Below are 14,164 nucleotides of genomic sequence, written 5' to 3' on the forward strand. Positions count from 1 at the left end.
TGGGAACACCCCTGAGTCCAATCACGGGGCCTCCACCTCACCTACTGATACATGAGGACATCAATGACCAGAAGATCCTAGAACTCACCTAAAAGATGATTGAGCTACTGACTGGAGAGGTGACACTGCTGGGAATGCTGGGACATTATACAGTGACACTATGAAGGGATCGGGGGATGACAGTATCATTGTATGTGTCAGGTTCCTATAAGGTGTCAGGATGTCGCCGTCTATTTCTCCATGGAGGAGTGGGAGTATTTAGAAGGACACAAAGATCTGTACAAGGACGTCATGATGGAGGTTCCCCAGTCCCTCACATCACCAGGTAATAGACAGGACTAAATACACACGGCCTATAATTATCTGTATGTAAAGAATTAATTCAGTCCCTGTGTGTGTTTCCTCCAGATCTATCCAGTAAGAAGACAACACCAGAGAGATGTCCGCATCCTCTTCTTCCACAGGACTGTAAACAAGAAGATCCCAATGTTCCTCAGGATCATCAGGTAGATGGAGAGAAGGTGTCGTGAGATGTCCCCTATGATGTGTAGACGGCTGTGAAGGTCTGATTCTAGGTAGTGATGAGCGAGTACACTCGTTGCTCGGGTTTTCCAGAGCATGCTCGGGTGGTCTCTGAGTATTTGTTAGTGTTCGGAGATTTAGTTTTCATTGCGGCAGCCGAATGATTTATGGCTGTTAGCCAGCCTGAGTACATATTGGGGTTGCCTGGTTGCTAGGGAATCCCCACATGTACTCAGCCTGGCTAGTAGCTGTAAATCATTCAGATGCGGCGATGAAAACTAAATCTCAGAGCACTAACAAATACTCGGAGACCACCTGAGCGTGGTCTAGAAAACCCGAGCAACGAGTACACTCCCTCATCACTAGTTCTAGGTTATTCCAAGTCAAATGAACCAATGAATATTACCACTAGATTTGTAATTCTTTTGAGAATTTGTTCTTTGGTAATACTGTGTTAGAGGATGCAAAATGTGAAGAAGAAAACTTCTATAAATGTTAGGGTTTTTTTAATTAATTTTCAAAGTTGTAGAAATAATGTGAATTTGTGGGAAAAACACCCTTCAACTTAGAACAGTTCAGGTTTTTAACAGATATGTCACAAGCATATTTTTGTTAATATTTTCCCCATGCAAATTCAATCGGCAAGTTTAAAAGCGCATTTTCGAAAAATCAATGTGAAATAAAATGAGCAAAAAATCCACACGTGCCTCCTACGCTCCTAGCCACATCTGTAGATACAATTAGCTATAGTGTGATATGATCTCCACTATTAATGTACCCTCAGGGTTAACAATATAAACTAGCTTGGAGGATACCCCTATAATAAAACTTGACTTTTAATAAAACACATAAAATATAGACTAACTCAACTAACAAAAACCAAGAAGTGCTCATGTGAACCAGTGCTCGAGAGAGAAAAATTGGTTGGATCTCACCAATGATAACAGAGCGGTGTGCCTCTCCAGAAGTAGCAGACATATGGTCACCATAAAGTGCCTCCCAGTATCCTTGACTGGAGGTCCGTAGTCCACGCATAGGGATAGGGGCTGGGGTGGGGTGATATCTTTCCTTCCCTGTTATACCCGTTCGAACTCCTGTCCTAACAAGGACAGGCCCCAAGTGATCCCTAACTATGGACACCACCAATACATGGACAATCACAGATTCTCCCAACGCGTTTCATATCCAATAGCGGAGACCCATCAGGGGAGCAAGCAAAATATACGTGCCAGTGGGATCTGGCCAATAGTCCAATAGAAGTACAATAAAAGTCCTTTCAGGTCTAGGGACCTACAGTGGCTAGGTACCCATAGAGCGCAGTCAGCCATCTATGTTCACGGTAACAATCCTTACCCCCACTTAGTGAATGTATCCTTATATAGCTGCCAGATTAAAGTCCGCCTCTGCACCTGTGTTATAATTAACTAGTCCCTCCACGTGTCCCTATCACGGGTACCGTATAGGGAGGGGGTCGGTACAGGGATTGCTATACTTACAGGTAGCATTCGCGTCATATCCGCCTACCCCGCACACATGTTCATGGCTTGCGCTCCAGACACTGGAACGCTTGCCAACCGGAAGTGTCGCCGCCATTTTGTATGCATCACTTCCGGTCGGGTAAGCCTCCCTATCACGCCCCTTCTGTGCGCTCCAACACTGGAATGCACATACGTGGGGGGCTGCCGCATAATGATAAGCTATTTGATACTAAATGCTCCATACTGAAAAATAACATACAGAGCGCCCGGTAGTGCCACAGCAAAGGGTATGCCCTATTAATAAAGATATGTTCAAACGGTAATAATGGGTACTCCGGAGGCTGGGAGGAGGCTAAAGGCAGCTCAGAGTCAGTTGGAGGAGGTATTGCTGGGTAAGGCTGAAAGGAAGAGGGAATTCATGAATCTGGCTTTTTACCAGGAGGGCGAATCTGTGGGTCATTTGCGATCGATGGTGGCTTCTGCCCAGAGAAACACCTCCTTTGTTCATTCTTTGGTATCGGGGAGCGGTGTGGCTGTCTCTGAGACTTCAGAGATTTTGGACATTTTTGCGGATTTTTATGCGGACCTATATTCCTCTCAGGTAGATGGGTCGGTGGAGGACACTGTGGCGTTCCTTGAGGAATTGGAGCTCCCAAGGCTGAGTGACATAGATAGAGAAGATTTGGAAGCACCCATCACGGAGGAGGAGTTGGGTGGGGCACTGCAGTCTATGGCTAATGGGAAGGCACCTGGCGTAGATGGATTTCCTGCTGAAATTTATAAAAACTTTGGGGAAGTGCTGATCCCTAAATTAAGGGTACTTCTGGAGGAGGCTAGGAGTGGCGGTCGTCTACCGGCATCTATGCGGGAGGCCATAATAGTGGTGATTCCTAAGGAGGGGAAGGACCCGACACAGCCGGATTCATATCGGCCAATCTCCTTGCTTACTACAGATGTTAAACTTCTGGCTAAGTTGTTGGCGATGAGGTTGACAAGTGTTATTTCCGGCCTGGTGCACTCAGACCAGTCCGGCTTTATGCCTGATCGGTCCACTGCGATCAACTTACGAAGGCTGTATATGAATTTGCAACTCAGATCCGACAACTGTGGCCAGAGAATTATTGCATCTTTAGACGCTCATAAGGCGTTCGATAGTGTGGAGTGGGGATATCTCTGGCAGGTGCTCCGGAGTATGGGGTTTGGACCGCAGTTCATATCCTGGATTCGACTGATGTACTCGATGCCGATGGCTAGGGTTAGGGTAAATGGGGAGTTATCACGGACCATACAACTGGCTAGAGGGACGAGACAGGGTGTCCGCTCTCTCCTCTTTTGTTTGCTCTGGCTGTGGAACCACTGGCTGCTAACCTTCGACGGTCTGATGAGGTGACTGGGTTTAAATATGGGATGATTGAAGAAAGGGTGGCGTTGTATGCGGATGACATTCTGCTATTTCTGGCTGACCCGGGTACGTCCTTGGAGGGAGCCATTGGGATTATTGAGCGTTTCGGATCGGTGTCGGGACTTAGGATAAACTGGAGTAAGTCTGTCTTGTTTAAGGTGGATGATGATGGTGGGGAGCCACTGGAGGATGGGCGACTGGAGGTGACTAGCCAATTTAAGTACCTTGGAATATGGGTATCTATGCCTGTTACTGACTATATACATAGAAATCTGACTCCAATCTTAGGTGTTCTTAAAGCGAAAGCGGATGCTTGGCTTAAACTGCATTTATCTGTGGTAGGTAGGGTGAATCTTATTAAAATGATTTTGATGCCAAAAATACTGTATATTCTTCATAATGCGCCAGTTTGGATACCACGCGGGAGATTTAGACAGATTAACTCTCTGTTCAGGAATTTGATATGGGGGAGACAGCATCCGCGTATCAAACTGGAGACACTTCAGCGACCCAAGGAAGATGGGGGATTGGCTTTGCCTAACCCTGAAATATATTTTCTTGCAGCCCAGAGTCAGCATTTAAAAGGCTGGGCGCATGAAGGGTCATCTGGGGCGGTACAGCGGCTGATGGAAGTGGTGACAAAAAGAAGGCCAGTGGTACAATGTTTGGAGGATGCATCCCTGGGGGCTCTGGGGAAATTATACCCGACTGTGTTGTTGATACGCAGGCTGTGGGGTAGGTTGAGACATATACGGGGGGTCACGGATTTGACTAGATTCTCACCGCTATGGCATAACAGCAACTTACAGGAGTTTGAGGCACTGGGGGTACTGACAGAATGGCAAGTCAAAGGGATTCAATACGTGTATCAAATAATTGAGTGAGGTGAATTGAAATCATTTTCCCAATTACAGGCGGAATTTGGTCTTGGGACTGCAGGGGAGTATCAGTATTTGCGGATGAGACACGCTTTTGGAGCTCAGAGTAGAAACGGAGGTATTGGAATTCAGAGGGATATAGTACTGGAGTATGTGTGTAATGAAGGGACGACTGGGGGAGTCATATCTACTTTGTATAAAGATCTGTTGCACACTTTCCTATTGGGGTTTCCAATAATGGCGAGAGCCAAGTGGGAGAGGGATCTGGGTCCAATGGAGAATGAGACTTGGGAGTCGGTGCTAGAATGGGTCCCACGATTGTCATTGAGTGAACCGTATAGACTGTCACAGCTCTATGTGATACACAGGGTTTATAAGTCACCGATAGTGCTATATAAGGCTGGTTTGCGTGATGATTCTGAATGCCCGAGGTGTAAAACTGCAGATGCTGATATACTCCATATGATGTGGACGTGTCCGAGATTGGCTGCTTTTTGGGTGGTAGTTTTGAGTCGTATGGAAGGTGCATATGGATGTAAGGTGCCAAGGGATCCTATAGTGTGCTTGTTGGGATGTGTGGATGAGATTGGAGTGGATAACAACCTGAAGATAGCTATTGCCAGATTGTTATACATGGCTAGGAAGGTAATAGCTCGAAATTGGATTAGGGAAGAACCGCCGTCAAGAGGAGAATTCTTCCAGTATGTGAAGCAGGGCCTGACACTGGAAAAGGGGTTTTATAAAAAAAGAGGGAAAATCGAAATGTTCAATAAAATGTGGTCTCCGTGGATTGCTATGGGATAGGGGTATTATAGAGGGAGAGTTAATTAAGGTTCCTAATTAATGGTAATGTTAAATGTGGCTTATATTATTGGCCGAGGGATTAGATAGTATATTTGTCTAATGATGGAAGTGCTAAGCAAGGTGAGCTGCTTTGTTGGGTGGGGTTGGGGGGTGGTGGGATTGAAGGGGAATGTTTGAAGGGGGGGAAAAAAGCTTTGTATTGAAAATAAGAATGTAACATGTCATTTATCTTGTTATTCTTAATAAAAATTTATTTGAATAAAAAAAAAAAGATATGTTCAAACGGAATGGTAATATGTACACCCGCACTAGAAAATATGCATAGTGGTACTATATGGCAGCAGGATTCCAATCATATTATGCAGACAAAGGACAGGGTAACACATGTTTATAAGAATTATCTCTTCACAGGAGAGAAACAAAAAAAGAGGGGAGGGTGGGGGATTTGGGGGGGGGGGGGGGAGAGACTGTGATACAGAGAGTTGACTAAGTGAGAGGCAAGTCATAACAAAGCTGAGTTGCTAAAAGTAGCTGTCCCATAACCCCCATTAGTTTTAACCCCCAAATGGGTAGCGGAGTCAGTCATACGGTGGGGAATACTATGTCTGAAAGGGGAACAGGTAGGCCCCTCATCCTGTCACAATTGACCTGTCACGTTTTGTTTTCTTTGGTGGTCCCCTACTTAACCGGTCCATACCAAACCAAAAATGGAGAAACAAAAATATGAATAAATCGTATTTGAACAACCGATATCTACAGTGGTAAAATATCTCATAAAGGAATAACTAGTGAGGACGAATGAAAAATTAGGATTCCAAGGATAAAAGGGGGAGGAAAGGGAGAAAAATGGGGGAAAGAAAAAAAAACATATTTATAAAGGCACTGATAACCCCATTGAGTTAGAGGAAACATGCGAAGCTGAGTTGGTCATTTAGTCCCCGGGGCTGACATGAGTCCAGGGTGAATATCCATTTCGCCTCTTTGTAGGAGTAGCCTATCCAGATCCCCTCCTCTGGGGGGCATACTGATTTTGTCTATTCCCATGAAACGTATCACTTTCGTGTCCCCCCCATGTATACCATTTACATGTCCGGCAATGGGGGTATCCCTCTTGTTGCGTATATCACCCACATGTTCTCCTATCCGTCTCCAAAATTCCCTGATTTTCTTCCCAATATAGGTAATCCCGCATGTACAAATGGCTCTGTAGATGATGCCCGTAGTTTTACAATTGATAAATTCCTTTAATGTGAACGTTTCCTGTGTATTTTCATTAAAGAATTCCTTACCCCCTTGGATGAATTCACATGCCGTGCAAGTGCCACACTTAAAGCATCCCACAGGTTTTTTAGGGAGCCAAGTCTCCTTTGTAGGAGTACTAAAGTGGCTATGCACAAGTCTGTCACCCAAGGTTTTACATCTTCGGTAGGCAATCTGTGGCTCCTTCCCCACAGCATCCCTGAGATCCTCATCCATACTCAAAATTCCCCAATGACGCCTCAAAATTTCATTCACAGAGGATGCGCCATTGTTATAGGCACAAATCAATCTTACCTTCTTTTCTTTCTCTCCTTCCCTAGTAGAGTGTGTTAGAAAGATACCCTACACTGTCTGTTGCCAAATTGAAACGCCCTCCTCAAAACCCAATCCAGGTAGCCCTTACTCAGAAATCTCTATCTGAGATCATCCGCCTTCGTTTTAAAGTCCCCGCGAGTGGAACAGTTTCTTCTCAGTCTCAGATATTGACCCTTAGGAACACCCTTCCTTAGGGGGTGGGGGTGCTGACTGTCCCATGTGAGCAAAGAGTTGGTTGCTGTAGGCTTTCTGTAAATGGTAGTTTGTAAGCTTTCCCGATCCTCAGACTTCATAATCAGGATATCCAAAAAAGGTACTTCAACCTCCTGTATCTCGGAGGTGAATTTCAAACCAACCTCATTATGGTTCAGAGAGGCAATGAATCTCCCAAAAGCCTCCTTGGTGCCCTTCCATAATACAAAGATGTCATCAATATATCTGACTCAAAGGTCAACAGAGGCTATGAACTCCTCATGGGTCTCAGAAAAGGCAATCTTGTCCTCCCACCAGCCCAGGAACAGGTTAGCATAAGTTGGCGCACAGGGGCTACCCATAGCAGTGCCTCTGAGCTGGTGGAGGACCTTGCCATCAAAACAAAAATAGTTATTTCTGAGTATGAAGTCGAGGAGGGTTATAACCAACTCGTTGTGGGCATGATATTGTCGCCCCCCTTGTGCTGAGGAAATTTTGAACCCCTCGAATTCCACAGTCATGTGGAATCGAGGAGTAAAGGGCCTCAACATCAATGCTCGCAAAAAAAGTACCTTGTTCCAGTGAGATTCCCTCTATCCTCCGGAGGAGGTCCATCGTGTCCCTGATGTAGGATGGAAGCCAGGTAACAAAGGGTCTTAAGACATTATCAATATATATGCCTATGTTCTGTACAATGCTCCCTATTCCTTACACGATGGGCCTCCCCATAAGAGGGTCCAATCCCTTATGGACTTTCGGTAAAGCGTAGAAGGTGGCCATCACCGGAAACCGGGGGAGGAGGAACGAATACTCATCATCGCTGATCAATTTGTCAGACCTTGCTTTTAACAGTATAGCTCCCAGATTGCCCAGGCATTTGCCAGTTGGACTAGATATCATTCTAGCATATGTACTCTGATCATTCAGAAGTGAGTAACACATTTCCTTATATTTTTCTGTCCCCATCACAACGATATTCCCTCCCCTTAACCGAGGGCTTCAGGACGATATCTTTATCCATCTCTAAGGTCCTGAGGGCATCTATCTGTTCCTTATTAAGGTTATGCCTCGATTGATTTTGGACCTGTTCCTTAATGTCACTCGTGCATAGGTTCAAAAAGACATCTATTGCTGATAGTTCCCCTCCAATAGGTGCCATTTTTTTGCTTGGATATTTTAGTTGGGTAAAGAGACCAAACGTATTATCAGTCTCTGGCAGCCTATCCAGTCCCGCCAGTAGCTGTACGTCCTGTAACATACCAGGAGGTATATTATGCTCCTGACATTTTTTTTTTAAAAAGGTAAGATTGATTTGTGCCTATAACAATGGTGCATCCTCTGTGAACGAAATTTTGAGGCGTCATTGGGGAATTTTGAGGATGGATGAGGATCTCACGGATGCTGTGGAGAGGAGCCACAGATTGCCTACCGAAGATGTAAAACCTTGGGTGACAGACTTGTGCATAGCCACTTTAGCACTCCTAAAAAGGAGACTTGGCTCCCTGAAAAACCTGTGGGATGCTTTAAGTGTGGCACTTGCATGGCATGTGCATTCATCCAAGAGGTAAGGAATTCTTTAATGAAAATACACAGGAAACGTTCACATTAAAGGAATTTATCAATTGTAAAACTACGGGCATCATCTACAGAGCCATTTGTACATGCGGGATTACCTATATTGGGAAGCCCATCAGGCAATTTCGGAGACAGATAGGAGAACATATGGGTGATATACGTAACAAGAGGGATACCCCCATTGCCAGACATGTTAATGGTATATATGGGGGGGGGACACGAAAGTGATACGTTTCATGGGAATAGACAAAATCAGTATGCCCTCCAGAGGAGGGGATCTGGATAGGCTACTCCTACAAAGAGAGGCGAAATGGATATTCACCCTGGACTCATGTCAGCCCCGGGGACTAAATGACCAACTCAGCTTCGCATGTTTCCTCTAACTCAATGGGGTTATCAGTGCCTTTATAAATATGTTTTTTTTTTCTCTCCCCCATTTTTCTCCCTTTCCTCCCCCTATGTTCTCCCTTTCCTCCCCCTTTTATCCTTGGAATCCTAATTTTTCTTTCGTCCTCACTAGTTATTCCTTTATGAGATATTTTACCACTGTAGATATCTGCTGTTTAAATATGATTCATCCATATTTTTCTTTCTCCGTTTCTGGTTTGGTATGTACCGGTTAAGTAGGGGACCACCAAAGAAAACAAAACGTGACAGGTCGATTGTGACAGGATGAGGGGCCTACCTGTTCCCCTTTCAGACATAGTATTCCCCACCATATGACTGACTCCGCTACCCATTTGGGGGTTAAAACTAATGGGGGTTATGGGACATCTACTTTTAGCAACTCAGCTTTGTTATGACTTGCCTCTCACTTAGTCAACTCTCTGTATCACGGTCTCTCCCTCCCCCCTCCCAAATCCCCCACCCTCTCCTCTTTTTTCGTTTCTCTCCTGTGAAAAGGAAATTCTTATAAACATGTGTTACCCTGTCCTTTGTCTGCATAATATGATTGGAATCCTGCTGCCATATAGTACCACTATGCATATTTTCTAGTGCGGGTGTACATATTACCATTCCGTTTGAACATATCTTTATTAATAGGGCATTCCCTTTGCTGTATCGCTACCGGGCGCTCTGTATGTTATTTTTCAGTATGGAGCATTTAGTATCAAATAGCTTATCATTATGCGGCCGCCCCCTACGTTTTTGCGTTCCAGTGTTGGAGCGCACAGAAGGGGCGTGATAGGGAGGCTTACCCGACCGGAAGTGATGCATACAAAATGGTGGCGACACTTCCGGTTGGCAAGCGTTCCAGTGTCTGGAGCGCAAGCCATGAACATGTGTGCGGGGTAGGCGGATATGACGCCGCTGCTACCTGTAAGTATAGCAATCCCTGTACCAACCCCCTCCCTATACGGTACCCGTGATAGGGACACGTGGAGGGACTAGTTAATTATAACACAGGTGCAGAGGCCGACCTTAATCTGGCAGCTATATAAGGATACATTCACTGAGTGGGGGTAAGGATTGTTACCGTGAACATAGATGGCTGACTGCGCTCTATGGGTACCTATCCACTGCGGGTCCCTAGACCTAAAAGGACTTTTATTGTACTTCTATTGGACTATTGGCCAGATCCCACTGGCACGTATATTTTGCTTGCTCCCCTGATGGGTCTCCGCTATTGGATATGAAACGCGTTGGGAGAATCTGTGATTGTCCATGTATTGGTTGTGTCCATAGTTAGGGATCACTTGGGGCCTGTCCTTGTTAGGACAGGAGTTCGAACGGGTATAACAGGGAAGGAAAGATATCACCCCACCCCAGCCCCTATCCCTATGCGTGGACTACGGACCTCCAGTCAAGGATACTGGGAGGCACTTTATGGTGACCATATGTCTGCTACTTCTGGAGAGGCACACCGCTCTGTTATCATTGGTGAGATCCAACCAATTTTTATCTCTCGAGCACATGAGCACTTTTTGGTTTTTGTTAGTTGAGTTGTCTAGATTTTATGTGTTTTATTAAAAGTTAAGTTTTATTATAAGGGTATCCTCCAAGCTAGTTTATATAGCCACATCTGAACCAAAATCCCAGTTGGGCTCTCAATGGGGCCATACTTTAAAAAAACAAACAGCTATATAAACAGTGTCCGTTTGAAAATCTTGAATTCAGATCTGTTCGGCCTGTGGTCTAAGAGTGTAGGGTCTAGGTTTTCCAAATAAAACTCATGTTTTTTAGACATTAGAAGGGATAGTTCTACTGCTTCTTCACACAACGAACAGCTGACTGCGCTGTGAGATGAGCTTTATAAACACTCAAATCTTCCCGCTCAAACTGCTCTCCACCAATCCAGTCACATCTCCCCTATCTGCCCAGCAACGGAGACAACCTGAGTAGATTCTAGAAAGGGGACAACCACAAGCACACCCCAGAACGGATGTGGAATATAGCAATAATTAAAGGGGTTGTCAACTACTTTTAATTATCCCCCTGGGGCCCCTAATGAATTTTGTAAATACCGTACCTTCTGTTGCCGTTTTAGCCTGTGAGCGGCGCTATGCCAGCGGCTGAGTCCGGGTCACGTGACCCTCAGGCTACAGCTGCCGCTAATATCCGCCAATGTCACGTCAATTTCCTGACTCTGGAAATTGACGTGACGTCATCAGCAGGCATGACCCAGCCTCCACAGACAGTGGTCACTCATCAAGAGTGACTGGGCTGTGGGCGATGCTGCGGGCGGGCAGTGCTGGGGTCTGTGGGGCTTTGCGATGGGTCTGCTGGTTGTGCTTGGATCTGCGGGTGGTGCGGTGCTAGGGTCTGTGGGGCTGTGCGATGGGTCTGCTGGCTGTGCTGGGATCTGCTGGCGGTGCGGTGCTGGGGTCTGCTTCAAGCGGGGCTGGGGGGTCATTGGTGTGTGTCTGTGTGCAGGCATCGTCTGATGGGACTACAAGTCCCATCTGGCCATGCCTGCTACAGTGACAGTGATTGACACATTAGCCAATGATGGGACAGTAGTAGTCCCATCATCCAGCTAATGTGTTGAATGTAAAAAAAAAAAAATAAGCACATACACATATACAGTACATACAACATACATACAGTACATACAACATACATATAGACATACAGTACATACAACATGCATACAGTACATACAACATACATAGACATACAGCATACATATATACATACAGTACATATAGACATACAGTACATACATATAGACATACAACATGCATATAGACATACAGTATATACAGTACATATAGACATACAACATACATATAGAAATACAACATACGTATAGACATACAACATACATACAGTACATACAACATACATACAATACATACATACAGTACATACAACATACATATAGACATACAACATACATAGACATACAGTACATACAACATACATATAGACATTCAAGATACATAGACATACAGTATATACATACAGACATACAACATACCTAGGCATACAGTACATACAACATACATATAGACATACAAGATACATATAGACATACAGTACATACATATAGGCATACAGTACATACATATAGACATACAACATACATATAGACATACAACATACATATAGACATACAGTACATACAAATAGACATACAACATGCATACAGTACATACAACATACATATATACAGTACATACATGTAGACATGCAGTACATACATGTAAACATACATACAGTACATGCAATATACATGTACAGTATACACCAGAGAACTCACACAAGGGGAAAAGACATTTTCATGTTCAGAATGTGGGAAGTGGTTTACAGTGAAATCAAGTCTTTTGAACCATCAGAGAACGCACACAGGGGAGAAGCCTTTTTCCTGTTCAGAATGTGGGAAATGTTTTATACAGAAATCAGATTTGGTTAAGCACCAGAGAACTCACACAAGGGAGAAGCCTTTTTTTGGTCAGAATGTGGAAAATGTTTTATACAGAAATCAGATTTGGTTAAGCACCAGAGAACTCACACTGGGGAGAAGCCTTTTTCATGTTCTTAATGTGGGAAATGTTTTAAACGAAAAGTTATTTTCCTAAAGAGGGTTGTGAACTACTATTTCAGCCCCTTGTCATTCCTAATGTTTGACTTCGATAAAAGAAAAAAAATCGTACTCTTCTTCCATGCCTGTGCCATTCTAGTGGTGTCGGCACTCACCTTCCGGGGCTCATATGAGGTTGTTACATGACATGAGCCCTGTGCCCACTCATTGTTGGCTTTACTGTTCCCGCCTTCAGACATATTGAACATGAACAGGAAGCCAGGGCTGCAACTTCTCTCTGACTTCCACTTATTGTTCAATTTGTCCAAAGGTGAGAACTGTGACGCCAGCACTAATTGGATGCAGGGCTCACAACATAAAAACCTTACATGAGCCCCCCCCCCCCGAAGTGCTGTAACCATGACGACATGGGAGGTTTATATAAGTGTTTTTTAACAGGACCAAACTTAAGGAATGAGAAGGGGTTGTCCAAGTAGTGGACAACCCTTTTTAAACGTCAAAAATCCCACACAGAGGAGATAGGCCATTATCATACCTAGATGCAAAACATGAATTATTGGAAAATAGTATATTCATCAAAAATAACTCAAACTATATACGTTATTGATAAATTGTACAAAAACATATAACCGACATACATATAATTAAATGAGTAAGGGAAAATATTTCAGAACTTACCGCATTTCTTGGATAAGACACACTTTTTTTTATAATTAGAACATTTTTATTAAGAAAATCATACAATAAAGTTTTTACAAATAGACATCAGTAGAACAAAGATATTTTCAATGTTACATTGTATCATTATATAGTACTAGATGGTGGCCCGATTCTAACGCATCGGGTATTCTAGAATATGCATGTCCACGTATTCTAGAATATGCATGTCCACGTAGTATATTGCCCAGCCACGTAGTATATTGCCCAGCCACGTAGTATATTGCCCAGCCACGTAGTATATTGCCCAGTGATGTAGTATATTGCCCAGCCACTTAGTAGTATATTGCCCAGCTACGTAGTATATTGCCCAGTGACGTAGTATATTGCCCAGCCACGTAGTAGTATATTGCCCAGTCGTGTAGTATATTGCCCAGCACAGAGCCACGTAGTATAGAGACTTAAAAAAAAACAAAAAAAACAACATTCTCACCTATAGCCCGTTGAAGTCCTGCTATACTTACCCTCCGCCACCTTTCTCGCTCCTCTCCACGCTCCTGGTACCGCTCGGCAAGGTCCTTGTCGTGCAGGACCTGCCGTGACGTTGCGGTCACATGACCGTGTAGCGGTCACATGACTGTGACGTCACGGCAGGTCCTGTTCGCGCAGGCGCACAGGACTTGTGATGACGTCGCGGTCACATGACCGTGACGTCATGGCAGGTCCTTCTGCCAGACCATCCGTGCGACCGGAACGTGCCGGTTGCATCGCGAGGAGCGGGAAAGGCAGCGTAGGTGAGTATATAATCATTTTTTATTTTTTTAAATTATTTTTAACATTCAATGTTTTTACTATTGACGCTGCATAGGCTGCGTCAATAGTAAAAAACTTGGTCATACAGGGTTAATAGCAGCGGTAATGGACTGCATTACACCGCGGTCCATTACCGCTGCCATTATCCCTGTGTGAGGGCAAACTGGAGGGGTGTATGCGGGCGCCGGGCAGTGAGTGCGGGGAGTAAAGAGAGGCCATTTTCTTCCGGACTGTGCGCATCGCTGATTGGTCGCGGCAGCCATGAAAGGCAGCTGCCGAGACC

The 14,164-nt window shown here is 44.5% G+C and overlaps 1 protein-coding gene across 1 annotated transcript in view; it reads left to right on the plus strand.

Annotated features, from left to right (window-relative positions):
- The first annotated feature begins 205 nt into the window (after positions 1-205).
- Positions 206-14,164, plus strand: part of LOC138666949 (oocyte zinc finger protein XlCOF6-like) — a 34,738-nt gene continuing 20,779 nt past the window's right edge. The window contains exons 1-2 of the mRNA XM_069755150.1: positions 206-325; positions 409-506. Of these exons, the coding sequence (XP_069611251.1) occupies positions 241-325; positions 409-506 (183 nt within the window). The 5' untranslated portion in view covers positions 206-240. The remainder of the gene's footprint in view (positions 326-408; positions 507-14,164) is intronic.

This window comes from Ranitomeya imitator, chromosome 2 (assembly GCF_032444005.1).
Source record: "Ranitomeya imitator isolate aRanImi1 chromosome 2, aRanImi1.pri, whole genome shotgun sequence".
Classification (NCBI taxonomy): Eukaryota; Metazoa; Chordata; class Amphibia; order Anura; family Dendrobatidae; genus Ranitomeya; species Ranitomeya imitator.